The following is a 14,009-nucleotide window of genomic DNA, read 5'->3' as shown; positions in this document are numbered from 1 at the left end:
AGCGGGGTTGGTTTTTTTCCCACGTAGGCACGACCTCTGCTTTTGCGTTCGCGCGTGGGTTCCCGCTGATGGTTGGCACTGAGATGGTTTCGCTGCTTCGTCTCTTTGTTGCTTCGTCTCTTTGTTGCTTCGTCGCTCTGTTGCTTCGTCGCTCTGTTGCTTCGTCGCTCTGTTGCTTCGTCGCTCTGTTGCTTCGTCGCTCTGTTGCTTCGTCGCTCTGTTGCTTCGTTCCTTTGTTCCTTCACTGTTTTTTTGCTTCCCTCTTTTGTTGTTTTTTTTTTTTATTTTCATGCCTTTTTGCCTGACCCGTTCAGGCAATTCTCGTTGGCAAAAAAAAAGCTAGCTGCATTGGACTAAGGGAAACGGAGTGGAGATTACGCCACCCTGGGGAAGGAACATATTATATACCGAGGTGGCGACGCCAAGAAAAAAAAAATGGAGCTGCCCGACCGGCGTGAAAGAGAAGGTGGCTTTCGCTGAATCGACAGGTGGAAAAGATAGGAAGAAAAAAACAAAAAAGAGAGAAAAAAAAAAAAAAGCAAAAAAAATAGAAAAAAACATTCCGATTTGTATTGCATCATTGGAGCTTTTTCGAAGCGTTGATTTTTTCCTTCTCTCTCTGGACCCCGCTGCGTTTTATACACGCTTCGCTCCTTGAACTTCGATTCTCCCGTTGACGTCCTGCGTGGCGTAGCGCAGCGGCACAGAAGGGAGGGCTCCCCGATTGGATCGGATTCGCACATGTGAAAGGATTATATGCTTCCCCTTTTTGTTGTATTCTTCGATGCCCCATTTGTGGCATCAAAGGAGAGCTCAAATAGTATGCCCCGCCGCTCCCCCCTCCGGTAATGGTCTCATTCCCCCCCGGTTTAGAACCTCTGCATAGGTTGCAAGAGTTAGCTGTGAATGTGCACGCCCATATAGGTAGCTGTACGATCTCCTTGTAGAAGTTTCGCCCCACCGGTGTGAGGAACAACCGTAGGGGAAGGACGCGCCAAGGGAGAAGACACCCCCAAGAGGTCACTCTGGGAAGGCAGATCTGCTCGCCTAAGCGAGGGGCAACGTAAGTTGCACGTGAAGGTAGGGTGTACGTCAAGGTACACGCAGAAGTACACGCCAGAATGCAGGCGAAGGCGCAGGAGGAGCAGAAGGGCGAGGAGCTGAGCCAGTTCCTGCAGGTGCTGGAGGAGGAGTTCGCCCTGTGTCAGGACGGGGGGCAGAAAAGGGAGGAAGAAGAAGAAGACGACCCATGGTCGGCAAGTACCGAAGCGGAGGAGCTAGCAAAGCAGCGGGCGTACTACCTCCAGCTGAAGGAGGAGAAAAACGTCCAAGTGGAAGAAGCAAAACACGTCACGTCGTTACACCTGAGCAGGAAGTACCACCTTGAGCATAGTAAGGTCCTTGGGATGGCAAAAAAGTTAGAGACCCTCTACTACGTTGTGAATCATGTTAGAAGCTTCAACACGTATCAGTTGACGGATGAGGGGAAGGAGTACCTCCGCCATGGGTCACCCGAATACGTAACGTTGAAGTATGTAGTAGAGCAGCAGACATGTACCCTGGAGGATCTGAAGAAGCTCTTTGGGAAAAAAGGAGAAATCGGATTGAACATCAATTTAAGGGAAAAAAAGATACAACTTGGAAAAAGCGACAGAAGGTTATACCCCCATGTGGAAGGTAAGGCAGACAGTCTGGTAGACGAAACGAGACGCTACCTCGGCATCGTCGAAACGCACGGACATGATGAAGGTACGCTTGTCTCACACCTAAAGGGGATCCTTCCCCCCGAGAACCAGGACGAAAAGGTGAACATCCTCATCAGAGAGCTAAAGAAGAGAAAACTGATGGAGGTGAAAAAGGTGTCCTATATGTACATCATACGAACTAGCCATTTTAGAAGGGAAATTAAAAAACAGATTACGGATCTAACCTACCAACTGATAAAAAATGAGGAATACAAAAAATATGAAGTGAAGAAGTACAATTTTTTTTCAAGTGGGAAAAAAATAAACAAGGGAAACATCCACTTGTTAATCAAACAGATGAGGACATTCAAAGATGTTTTTGTTTCCCTCGGGTTTGAAGAAATGGATACGCATAATTATGTTGAATCTTCCTTCTGGTGTTTTGATGCTCTGTATATCCCGCAGCAGCACCCCAGTAGGGACCTCCAAGATACCTTCTTTGTCCAGACGCCTGAATTGTGCAGGGATAACTTCACCGACAAGACCTACATCGATAATGTTAAGCGGGTTCACTCCGTTGGAGACTATGGAAGCTTCGGTTGGAATTACCCCTGGGAATTGGGAAGTACTAAGAAGAACGTCCTCAGGACACACACCACTGCCAACTCGTGTAGAACCCTATTCCAGCTAGCCAAAGAGTATCAAAAAACGGGTTCTATAATTCCTAAGAAATATTTTAGCATAGATAGGGTATTCAGAAATGAGAATCTGGATAGTACCCATCTCGCTGAATTTCATCAAGTGGAAGGACTCATTGTCGATAAGAACTTGGGACTGTCTCATCTGATTGGAACTTTGGCAGCCTTTTACAAATACATTGGCATTTTCAAGCTGCGCTTCAAACCGACGTTCAATCCGTATACGGAGCCTTCGATGGAGGTATACGGCTACCATGAGGAGAATAAGAAGTGGATGGAGGTCGGAAACAGCGGTATTTTCCGCCCCGAAATGCTGCGCGCCATGGGCTTCCCCCCGGAGGTGTCTGTCATCGCCTGGGGTCTCAGCCTCGAGCGCCCCACCATGATCAAGTATAACATTCGCAACATCAGGGACCTCTTCGGCTACCGCAGTGTGTTCTGAGCGGGGGGAGCGACGATGGAGCGGTTAAGCGGCCATGAAGCAACAGGGCGTCAACGTGTGGCGCGGCAAGCTGTCAATGTGTGACGCAGCCAGTGTGCGAAGGCACCGACGCATCGGCTCAGCTTAGCCACTGTGTGGGGAGTCCCCCCCCTTGATTGCGTTCTTTTCTTTTTTTTTTTTTAATTACGGACCCTTTCGAAAAAGTGGCATTGCGAATCGGACGAACGGAGCGGCAGAAAAGAAAAAAAAAAAAGAAAAAAAAAAAACTTGGGGGCCCCAAAGAACGGTTGCGCTCACCCCAGCGGGAAGGAGAGAAAAAAAACGGGGGGCCCCTTTTGGTCACTTTGGGTTGCCTCTGCGACTTCCAACGATTAAGTGATATCAATTTGTTGTCAACCTGTGTCAATCCTTAGTGAAAGCTGTTACGTTTTTTTTCCTCCTCTTTTCTTTCTCTTTTCTTTCTCTTTTCTTCCCCTTTTCTTCCCCTTTTCTTCCTCTTTTTTTTCAATTTTTTCCCATTCCAACCCCTACCCCGAGCATGAGCCAAAGACGGGGCGCCCGCCCGAACGTCAGCTTCGAACGCCAGGTGCTGTGAGGCAGCACATTAGCGGAACCACAGATCATTGTGTCAGCCGCGCCATCGGATGATTCATCCGATGACTGATCACATGGCTTAGCGCTTTGACACTTTTCCCCAATGGGCCCCCACGTGTCATCAGTGGATGGTCCTTCCCTCGATGGGCAGTTATCCTTGGCACACCCCAACCCACCTTTTTCCTCCCATCTAGGGAGACCCTGCACAGACAACTTCATGATGATAAGGGGCATACTAATCTTTCTGATCCTAATTACGGAGGTGCGGAGGAAATTTCTCTATAACAACCACTGCACGTATTTGTGGGGGTTCCTAACGCTGCTGTGCAGTGTGTTCGTTTTGTCTTTCTTGCGATATAGCAGGAGAGGAAGTAAAAGCCAGTGGAAAATAAAAGGGAAGGTTTTCCCTCCGGGGACAGAAAATGAAACAAGTCCACGTAGTGGTTGCAACCCATTTTGGAGCCCCACCTTAACCATCGGGGCGTATCACCACAGGGAAAAGATCCCACCGGGGTTCATGAACAAAAAGGAGAATCTCATATCTCTGCGTCTGTACGAGAAGGGGATTATTGGCACTTGGCCTTTGCTCCTTCAGATACATGGCGATAACTTTTTCCCGTCGTTTTTTTTCCCCTTTCTCTCAACCCTGCTGGCTTTGAAATATGACGTCTTAAACTCTGGTCAGTGTGAAGCATGGAGAGTCCTCAGCTGTACCGGGGGAGCTCTCCAGCGGAGTGTTGTCCTAAGCCGTCCACTTTAGTCGCGTCACTTTACCCTCCCTATCTTTTTTCTTTTTTTGTCCCCCCGCTAGGCCCGGCGAAGCTCTCCCTCGCCCTCGTGAACGAGTTCCTCCTCGGTAGCGTTTTCCTGCGATACGTGCGGGTGAACGCCTGGGCCTACCTCCTCTTCTACGTTCTCCTCTTTCTCGCGACGCTGGGTAGGGCCACCTTGATGCTTATCCACACGGCTACCGAAACGATGTTGTCAGGCAGCCCCACCCCTAGACACCCCAACGGCGTGCCTCTGCGCCGCTTCTTCCCCTTCCCCAAACCCACAGGCGCAATGCGAATTCACGAGAGCTTCGCTACCTGTTCCCTCTGGTTTGCCCTTAACTTTGTCTTCTATCACATGATCGGAATAGCGGCCTTTCGGCTAACGGATGGGTAAGCGTGGTATATCCGTCTCGAAGAGGAAGCTGAAGTGGAGGCCGAAGCGGAAGTGGAAGCGGAAATGGACGTGCTGATCGTGATGGAAGTTACTATGGCATTTTCTTCTTCCCGTTGAGTATGCTTCTAGGCACACTTGGCTGTTTTTCTTTTTTTAATTTTTTTTTTTTTTTTCCCTTTCCGCTTCTCCCCCTGCAGGGTGTTTTCCTTCCTGGAGGGGGCGACGGTGAGCGTAGCGGGGACCCTCCTCCTGGACGCTTACGCATACGGCCTCTTCCATGCGCACCTCGATGGGAACGTCGTTCCAAGTGTGTTGTCTGTGTTCCTCAGTGGGGTGGTAATGCGCCATGCAGCTGGGAATGCAATTCAAATGTTCCCTGCAAAGTTGCCAATCCATTCTGCGTCCGCCCTGCACAGTCGCCAATCCTTTCTGCTTTTGCCCTGTACGACTGTTTATAGCTCCCCCTGCTCCCCCAACAGGCCCTCAGTTTGACTCTCTATGCCGCCTACTGCGCGTACTTGCTGCGTCGGGCCGACGACCAGAAGGGGAAGGTCCTCATCGCCTCGCTGGCGTTCCTTCTCTACAACATCCTCAACCTCGGCGCCAGAAGATACGACTCTTTGAGTGAAACGGGTAAGAAAACAGGAGAGGGACCCTCCAGAGACAGGCTGCGATTTGGCAAGGCGGTTACGTGTGTTTGCACCAATTTTGTTGCCGTTAAAATTTTTCTTTTCTCTTTTTTTTTCCCTTTTTTTTTCTCTTTTTTTTTCTTTTTTTTTCTCCCCCTTCTAAAGACACAAGTGCGATGCAAACGTTAGTCCACCTCCTATGGAACCAACAGAATTACATTTTAATTTTTGCCTGGCTTGTCATCACAACTCTGTATGTAGTTTACATTGCCAAGTCGGTGAGGAGAAATGGGAACCTGTCTTACCTGAGGAAGCACTACCATTTCCTTCTTTTTGTGAATGTCCAGTTGGCTTTTCTCTTGGGGAAGGTAACCAGTGGTGGTCACTGTGGTGGAGATTGTGGAGGCTTGTCCGGGGGGGTTCTCTCTAGATTCTCCTGTTTCCACCGCGATGATCACCTTTGCACTTGACGCGGCTAATGCTGCTAAATAGGCTAACCTTGATAACCCCCGTAATGCAGGTGGAGCTCCTTGTGGTGACCCTCTCCTTCGCGTTTCTCCTGCTGCTGTTCCTAGAAGTCACGAGAAAAATCGGCGAAGCGCTGTCACCGGATCGAAACGCGCTGCATAAGTTCTTCACCAGGTTTCTGCGAATCAGCCAAGAGACCCATCAAGAAAACGGTGTAGAAGCCGCATAGCAGCGGTGGAAGGAAGGCCTAAAGGCGCCAAAGCGGCGTGTGCGAGTTTTCGCTATACCTGTTCGTGTTTATCCCTCCCCCTTTGCAGTTTTACTGACGATAGAGATAGGAAGGGCCTGGTTGTTACCCACATTTACCTCTTGGCTGGGTAATGTTGGAGGGAGAGGTGCGCCCCCATGGGTGGAGTCCTCTCTGGAATGCGGGCCGTCTCAAGATGAAGGGGATCGGATGATATGTTCCCCCATTTTTTGTTCATTCGTTTGCTTTTTTTTTTTTCCTTTCTCACTTGTTTGTTTTTCTTTTTTTTTTTTTTCCTCCCCAGGGTCTACATCCCAATCGTCGCGGACGCATCGTTGAACAATAAGAACTACCTGCGGAAGGGAACCCGAAGTGTCTTTCTCTTCCGGGACGCCGACCTGCTTCTCTACAGCTCGGGGCTGAATGCAATATGCATAGGCGACTCATTTGTTAGCCAACCGCTTGTCCTCGGGTCGCGTTTCGCGGCGTTATTCGTGTATACCTTAACCGCTCGATAATTTTTCTTTGGGACGTTGCCCAGCACTCGCGTGTGTATCATCAGCCCATGTTGTCCTTTCCCCCCGCAGGCCGCCATCGGGGGACTTCTGTTCCCCACCCCGAAAATTAGAAAGACAAACAACAAGTCGTACGCAGGTGGGGCAAAAATAAGATAATTTGTGAGGGGAAAGTCGGAAGGGAACGAAAACACCTGAACAAGTCAGGCAATTGGCAACCCATTTGTCCAAGTGCAAACATTGTTGCACACAAAGTTGTGACGATGTAGAGACCAAGTGTTGTTCTCTCACAAACTGTATCTCCCCCGTCTATCTTCACCCACCTGCAGGATTTCTCTTTTTTTTTTGTTCTACATTTTTATCGCTTTTGCTTGAGAGCTACTTCGTTCAAGTAGGAAAGGAGCGAGAACTGCAGAGGGTGGGGGGAGCGCAACGCACTGCTGGAGATCGTCCCCTGGTTACACCCCCCTTGCGGGGAAGTACACAGGGTGTGTGTGTTAGGAACGCGCGCCTCCCGGTGAGAGGACGGTAGATCGGGCGTAAAGCGGGAGGGTAGCCCACTGCCCAAGGTCACTTCGCTGCTTCGCTACTTCACTGATGCCCCGCTTCACCACTCCGCAGAAAACACCGTTGGCCAGTTTGACCGCCATTTTTATGGTGTCCCTCTTCGGTGCCTTATTCGAGGTGAGGAACAGCCGAACTAGTGAAAAAAAAAATAATAAAATAAAATAAAAATAAAAATTACATTTTTGCCTGACCCTGCAAGGCAAAATACGCCATTTCAAGCAGAATTTAGCATGACCTGTTCAGGCAAAAATGTAATTTTTTTTTTTCCCCTTTTTCTAAAAGGCATACCTCCACGACATAGATAATTTGATACTACCCCTGTTCACCTTTTGCGTTTACTTGTGCTTCGAGAAGTGAAACTTAACTTGTATGCTATGTCGCATAGGAAAAAGGAAAAAAAAGAAAAAATGAGAAGAGCTTACTTCATGTGTTCGTTCCAAATGATAGGAAAACTTGGGAATTAAACTTAAGCGATAAGTTGTTAATAGTTTTTTTTTTTCCCCACCGCTCTCCACTGCTACGTCCCCGTGTAACTACGATGTCCTACGTTAAGGTAAAAGATCAAATGGAAGTTGCAGAAGGGGGAGAACATGTTAGAGTTGAGTGGACACTTACACTGTTCATTCTCTTCCCACACATAACGGTTTAGGAGTTTATCCGATTGCTGTGCATGCATGTGGGTCTCTTTCCACGTAACCCACGTGTGGTTATCCTTTCCTCATTTGATCGCCACCTGCTCCCCCCCCCCAATGACAGGTACCATCGGACATCACAATTTTGGAGCACAAGTACGCGAGGAAGAATGAGAAGAGAAGGATCAATTTTTTTAAGAGGCTGTTTATCCATTTTTCCTTTTTCACCATCGGAAATAACTGCAATAAATTGAGCAGCCATGATGTGATTAAGGTGCTATCGAATGTGTATGTAGGTAGGGACGATGGAGATGAGTCACCTAAGATGCCATTCGATATGTTCCTTCGAGGGGAATTGCCCCGTAATGGAAAGCTTCCCTTTCGTGGAGAGCTTCCCTGTCGTGCGTCCCCTCTTTTGACACACTGCTCCTACCAGTTGGTCATCTTAACCGTCACGATTTTTTCATCCCTCCCACAGATGATCCAAGTGAAAGTAGAAATCTGAACCCGATTAATATTATCAACATTTTGAATACGAGACAGAGGGATATCGAGAAGCAGGTCGGTTCGCCAGAAGGGGGAGAGGAGGACCTTCTGCATATGGGGCATCCAACCAATGCGTCGCATTTGTTCTGTCCTTACATTTGACGACGTTGCTGTGTCGCTATACTTTGCAATGATTACTTTTGTTCCTTTCACCGCTACTCAGATAGTCGTTCATTTTTTTTTTTTTTTCCCTTCCGAATTCATCGCAGGTACAGTGCAAGCTGTGGTCCTTTGTGGGTAAGTCGCCTCCGACGGCAGAGATAAGTTAAGCGTTTCCCCGACTCATGACTGTCCACAGGGACGCCTCTACATTTGTTTGTCACCGCTTCCACGCCTCCTTCCCCGTGCAGGCTTCCTGCTGCTGCCCCTGTACAGCCTGAACAAGTTTAAGTACTACGACGCCAAGAGCAAAATTATTGTCGCACCGTTTTTTTCCATCGCGGGGATTTACCTGGGCTCCTTCCTCGGAAATGTGGCCACCGGCAGGTTGGAAAAGAGAGGCGCATCGCGCGGGCCCCTCCTCTCACGGGTGCAGCGTGGACGTGTTTTAACGCGCACGTTGTTTTGTTCGTTTGTTTGTTTGTCTGTTTGTTTGTCTGTTTGTTTGTCTGTCGGTCTGTTTTGCTTGTTTTGTTTTTTTTTTCTCCGTCTGGACAATGCCGTGTACGTACACGTCGTCCCGCCTTCTCCGTCGCGCAGATTTTCGGACTACAAACGGTCGAAGTTTCTTGGGACGTTACCGGCACACGTTTTTTTGAAGGAGTGAATAGACGGAAGGAGGTGCTCGTCCGTTATTCGGTTCGTTCGTTGGCGGCTGTAGCGATGGATCCTTATGTATGTACAGCACACCGTCAGGGGAGAGGTGCTCATTTGAAAAAGAAAAACGAGGAATCTTCCTTGGCAGTAGAAGACAGCCTTCTTTTCGAATATTATTAGTAACATTTTTCGTCCAACCTTTGGACTTCTCCTTTTTTTTTTTTTTTTCTTTTTTTTTTCCTGTTTTGACGTTGCCCCCCGTCTCAAGTACAACTGGCAGTGAATGCATCTCTTAACAACACACACAGTGGATGCGACGTGGAACTCCCTTTGTTTTGTCTCCCTTGTTAATTTCACATCGCAGGGGTGCTGAATCAGCACTAGAAGAAGATATTAAAAGGGGAGGGGGAAAAGAATAAATCGGAAAGTCACTTGGGAAGATAACAGAGTGGTGGTCTCCCTTCCCCCCACCCGCTAACGAACACATCAACACACCATCACAGACACATCGCTGTGCAAACCAATCAGTAACAGGATGAAGCTGTTCCAAAGAGGCCTCCTCCCCCTTGTGTGCTGCTCCGCTTGTTTGTCCCTTCTCACCGGAACGGACGCAGTGGCATACGACTTATCTAATTTGGGGTCGGCGGAAAAGAGGCTGGCCCTGAACCTGCTTCAGGTGTTCGAAGAGACGCGGAGTGCGGAGCGGGGGTTCTACGAGCGGCTGGACAACTCGCAGAAGATTTTCGACGAAGTGGGGGCGGGGAGAGCCCCGAAGGGAGGTGGTATTGGCGGCGGTGGTATTGGTAGTGGCGTAGTTCGGGGAACACCGCCCTCCTCCTTCGTGCAAGTGAAGTCCAAAGGGCCAGTCGAAGAGGAAACCATCTGGAGGGCCCTTTACGACACGCAGCTGAGGAGATCCCCGCCGAACGAACAGGTGCATGTTTACTCACTGGAGAATGTAAGCAAAGAATTCGAGCAAGCTCAGGCGGAAGCTTTTGTCTCTCAAATAGTTACGCTGAAGAATCAGTTTGAGTTGAATTTAAATCGCATGAGGGAGGAGCTGCCAAGGGTTAAAAAGGTACATGAAGCCATAAATGAAGCAATCGCTTTGGAGGAAAGAGTGGGGCAAGTGGGGCTGGCGCGGGGAAGCTCCAAAAACGCCGCCCTCAGGGGGGACAGCGGAACGAAGGTTCTCTGTTAGGCTGGCCAGATTGACCTAACTGGAGCTATATAGTGCCTGTACTACTTTTCGTGCAATTTTTTTCTGTCTTCCTCTGTGGAACCCTGTGTACATTTTCTCCGCCTCTGTTTTGTGCGCCTCTCTTTTGCCCACCTCTCTTTTGCCCACCTCTCTTTTGCCCACCTCTCTTTTGCCCACCCCTCTTCTCTCCTGCACCGTTCCCTTTTCTTTCTTGTCAAGTGTCTGAACGAGCCGCATCGCGCGTACTGGGGTGTGTGTCGATCTGGCTGGCACGTCGCTGTGGAGGAGGGACTTCTTCGGGCGTCCGGCCTCACAGAAATACCTTCCTCTTTGTGAGGGCGTCTTTGTAGTACTTGATTACGAGGAGAAATGACCTGCAGTTTTCCCGCACAGAGGAAAGGTCGTCCTCAAAGCGGGCGATGAATTTGCCATTCTTTGCAAATGGAGCGGTTACAATGCCGACATGTCTGACGTGGACATGACTTAAATCATTCTTGTAAGCTTCATCGACGAGGAAAACCTCTTTTCCGATATAGGGAGTGACTTCACTGGAGCAGTGAAACATATTTCTACAAATCAGCGTGTGGTTGTCCTGTACGCATTCTATCTGTCCGATCTTCTGCTTCTCATTGAGCAGTCTGAAGCTATTAAAACGGGGGAACTCACTAAGAGTCGGTTTCTTTCCTACGATGAAGGGGGCCTTCTGTCGAGGGTAGCCATCGTCAATGATGTCCTCAATAATGCCATGCAGGCAAATCCTGCAATTTAAGTTGTCGTCGTTTTTTATGAAAATACATTTCTCCTTTTTATAGCAGTGGATTCTTTTCTTCAGAATGACTAGGAAGAAGGTGTCGTCATCTCTGGGGAGGTCTTCATTTTCTTCCTCCTTCGTATGAGGCTCATCTGTGTTGAGGTTCTCCCCTGTGTTGAGGTTCTCCCCTGTGTTGAGGTTCCCCCCTGAGTTGAGGTTCCCCCCTGGTGTTTCTTTTTCTTCCTTTCCCTGTTTCCACGTTAGCTGCCTCACGAAGAGGTAATCTCCCTGTGGGTCGAAACGTCTTTTATACGACCTCTTCTTGTGTAGAGACGGTACAGAATGTCTTTCCTCGTGGGACGCTACCTCTCCCGCCGCAGAGGCCTTGTCAAATGGGCGGAAAAAGTACCCATAGCAAGGGGAGGTAGCAAAGCCGATCACACAAGAGAGTAACTCAGCATTATTGACACTCCTCCCGTAGTATTGTACCAACTTAACTCGACATATGAAAATGGAGAAGTGAGAGATGTTTGATCCTTCCGAAACGATAACACCTCTCTCGATTTTCTTGGCCGAGTTTCGCATATGGTCGTTACAGATTAGCAGAGACAATCGATTCCCTTTGATCCCTTCGTCTACTGCCTTTTTGAAGCTCTGAATTTCTTTAACTTTCCCCTTTTCTTTCATTGGCAGTATAGACACAGTGGTATTCTTTTTGATGGTCCCTCGGATGACTGTCCCTGTGTACACTCTTCCTTTTCCCCTGATGTCGAACGTGTGATCATAGAGGAAGTAGAATTCGCCTGGATGGTTCGCCACGGCTTGGTCGCCGTCATCACGCTCGTCATGGTTGCTCCCTCCCTCCACTTCTTCTTCTTCCTCCTCCCCGTGTGCTTTTTTCCCCCTCCGCGCCGGCACTCTGATGACCTCCCTCAGGAGGTTAATGAGCTGATGCACGTTTTCGCTTCGCGGGGTGAAGGTGCCGATCCCGCCACCGATGCTGGGAGAGCGATGTGGCTGCATCTGTGAGTGTGACTGTGGTCGCTGCTTCGACTGTGACTCTGGCTGCAACTGTGGCCGACCCCGCTCCTGTGAATCGCTTGGGGGGACCGATCTGGGTGCGTCTCCCCCTCCAGTTGGCTCTCCCCTCTTCGAGTCCGCGGACAATCCGACGACGTACCATTTGAGGTTCCTCAAACCGGCCTTACTCCTAAAAACTAATGATATTTTGTCCCTCATTAGGTTGACCCTTGTTTCTCTCTGTTCAGGGGGGACAAGATCCATTTTGTTGAGAACAACTACGACGTCTCTTTGGAGAACCTCGCATAGGACGAGACACTCGACGGTTTGTTTCTGAATCCCTTTGGTGATATCAATCAGGAGGAGGACCATGTCTGTTATTTCCGCCCCCATGATTATGCAATTGAGGAGAGAGTGGTGCCCTGGGCAGTCCACGAGACAGACCTGCAGCGTCTCTTCCTCGGGGGGGGAGCAGTCTGGTGCGGCAGCGTGCCCGTCACCATCGTAGGCGTTACTATGGCGAACATTACTATCGCGAACGTTACTGTGGCAGACTTTACCATCCAGAATCTCCCCAATGCTGATCGGACCACTTCCAACCTCCCCTGCTTGCGCGCGCTGTTCGCTTCTCCTCCTCTTGAGGTAAAAGGACGAGAAGCCCAGGTCGATGGTGATGCCTTTCTCCTGGCTCTGCCTGTGCTTGTCCAGGGCACAGGTGCTTAGCACTTCACTGAGGCACCTACAGAGACTCGTCTTCCCCGAGTCCACGTGCCCCAGCACGCCCACGTTTATGTTTATCATTTGTGGGGGGCGGCGGGAACGAACGGCGAAAAAAGAACAAAAAAAAAGAACAAAAAAAAAGAAGAAAAAAAAGAAGAAAAAAAAGAAGAAAAAAAAAGAAGGAAAAAAAGAAGGAAAAAAAAAATTCCAACCCTTTCCCATTAAGGGATGAGCATGATGAACACGATCTACAGGAGGTGTTGTATTGGCTCAGCCGCGTAGCTGTTTAGCCGCTTCGTCGCTTCCCTTTGGTTAACCCAGAGTGACGACCCCTCTGCGTCGGTTGAGCTTCCCCCGTTGTCGCGTCATTTCGTCGGTGGGGTTCCGCAGCCAGGCAGAGTAGATGTAGAGGCAGCTGTTCCCCCCTGTGCACGCGCGGGGGAAAAAAAAAAAAAAAAAACAGAAAAGCGGCAAAGCAGTGGCAAAGCAGTAGCAGAGTAGTAGCAAAGAAGTAGTAACGAAGTAGCAACACACTTGCTGAGCAAACGGGAGGAACGCGAAAGGGTGAACCCCACGAAATCGGCAACCGATGAACCTGCTTGCCCTCCACCTCACACATAGGAAAAGCAAAATGGAAATCGAAAAATGCTACGAGCACTCCTGCGGAGAGAGAGGAAAGGCAAAGAAGCATGGAATAAACGGTCTGAAGAATGGAAAAATATATCCACCCGATCGGGAGGAAATAGGAAGAGCGTCATGGCTAGTCCTCCATACCATGTCGGCAAACTATCCGAACGAACCAACAGAGGAAGACAAGAAAAAGCATTTCGATTTTTTCCACGCCTTTGCTAATTTGTATCCTTGCCATATCTGCAAGCTGGACCTTTTGGGGCACTTAAAAAGTCACCGAATGAACTGTGATGGCAGGACTGTGTTGGCCACTTTTATGTTTAATCTACACAACAGGGTGAATGAGGACATCGGGAAGGCCCCCTTTCCCTGCGGAGACATCCAGGAGATTATTGATATGTATAGGACGGCCGACTAAGGGGAGCAGTGCGGATCGTCTTTTTTTTTTTCTGCTAAGAAAAGACAAACGGACGGGTGGAAAAGTTTATCGCGAGTCAGGGTGTATCTCACGTAGAGAGGAGTAGCCAAACGTGCACGCAACAGTGAAACGATGTGAAGGTACAGCGGCCGAACCGCTAAACCGTGGGTCGGCCAGCTACGCCCTGGACAGTGCGTCCAATCAGTTATTGGGGCAGGCCACCTCAGCACAGTCGATGTCCTCAGAGGGGCTTCCACCACTTGGTGCAGTCCGCTGCATCGACTTGGCCGATCTAGCAGATCCATATATTCCCCTATGGGGAT

At 49.3% G+C, this 14,009-nt stretch overlaps 5 protein-coding genes across 5 annotated transcripts in view; 4 read left to right on the top strand and 1 right to left on the bottom strand.

Annotated features, from left to right (window-relative positions):
* The window catches only part of C922_04876 (hypothetical protein), a gene marked incomplete at both ends in the record, with an annotated part of 1,674 nt that extends 727 nt beyond the window's left edge, over positions 1–947 (top strand). Inside the window, one exon of the mRNA XM_008820450.1 lies at positions 874–947. Coding sequence (XP_008818672.1) covers positions 874–947 — 74 coding nt within the window. The remainder of the gene's footprint in view (positions 1–873) is intronic.
* Positions 948–1,121: 174 nt separating this feature from the next.
* Positions 1,122–2,825, top strand: C922_04875 (phenylalanyl-tRNA synthetase alpha chain; the record flags this gene model as incomplete). The annotated part of the gene is made up of 1 exon (XM_008820449.1): positions 1,122–2,825. One exon carries the CDS (start codon positions 1,122–1,124, stop codon positions 2,823–2,825), a length of 1,704 nt encoding a protein of 567 aa, XP_008818671.1.
* Positions 2,826–3,522: 697 nt separating this feature from the next.
* C922_04874 (hypothetical protein) lies at positions 3,523–10,147 on the top strand (the record flags this gene model as incomplete). The annotated part of the gene is made up of 18 exons (XM_008820448.1): positions 3,523–4,099; positions 4,231–4,356; positions 4,477–4,582; positions 4,784–4,922; positions 5,066–5,219; positions 5,381–5,583; positions 5,736–5,857; positions 6,001–6,060; positions 6,235–6,379; positions 6,518–6,584; positions 6,775–6,836; positions 7,067–7,129; positions 7,295–7,345; positions 7,769–7,940; positions 8,123–8,205; positions 8,400–8,427; positions 8,541–8,676; positions 9,475–10,147. 18 exons carry the CDS (start codon positions 3,523–3,525, stop codon positions 10,145–10,147), a joined length of 2,967 nt encoding a protein of 988 aa, XP_008818670.1.
* Positions 10,148–10,457: 310 nt separating this feature from the next.
* C922_04873 (hypothetical protein) lies at positions 10,458–12,719 on the bottom strand (the record flags this gene model as incomplete). The annotated part of the gene is made up of 1 exon (XM_008820447.1): positions 10,458–12,719. The coding sequence occupies one exon, from the start codon at positions 12,717–12,719 to the stop codon at positions 10,458–10,460; it is 2,262 nt and encodes a 753-aa protein (XP_008818669.1).
* Positions 12,720–13,269: 550 nt separating this feature from the next.
* C922_04872 (hypothetical protein) lies at positions 13,270–13,686 on the top strand (the record flags this gene model as incomplete). The annotated part of the gene is made up of 1 exon (XM_008820446.1): positions 13,270–13,686. The coding sequence occupies one exon, from the start codon at positions 13,270–13,272 to the stop codon at positions 13,684–13,686; it is 417 nt and encodes a 138-aa protein (XP_008818668.1).
* Positions 13,687–14,009: the final 323 nt, after the last annotated feature.

The sequence above is a fragment of the Plasmodium inui genome (genome assembly GCF_000524495.1).
Source record: "Plasmodium inui San Antonio 1 unplaced genomic scaffold supercont1.31, whole genome shotgun sequence".
In the NCBI taxonomy this organism is placed as follows: domain Eukaryota; phylum Apicomplexa; class Aconoidasida; order Haemosporida; family Plasmodiidae; genus Plasmodium; species Plasmodium inui.
Note: the sequence above shows the minus strand (reverse complement) of the source record. Positions and strands in the feature narration are given on the sequence as shown.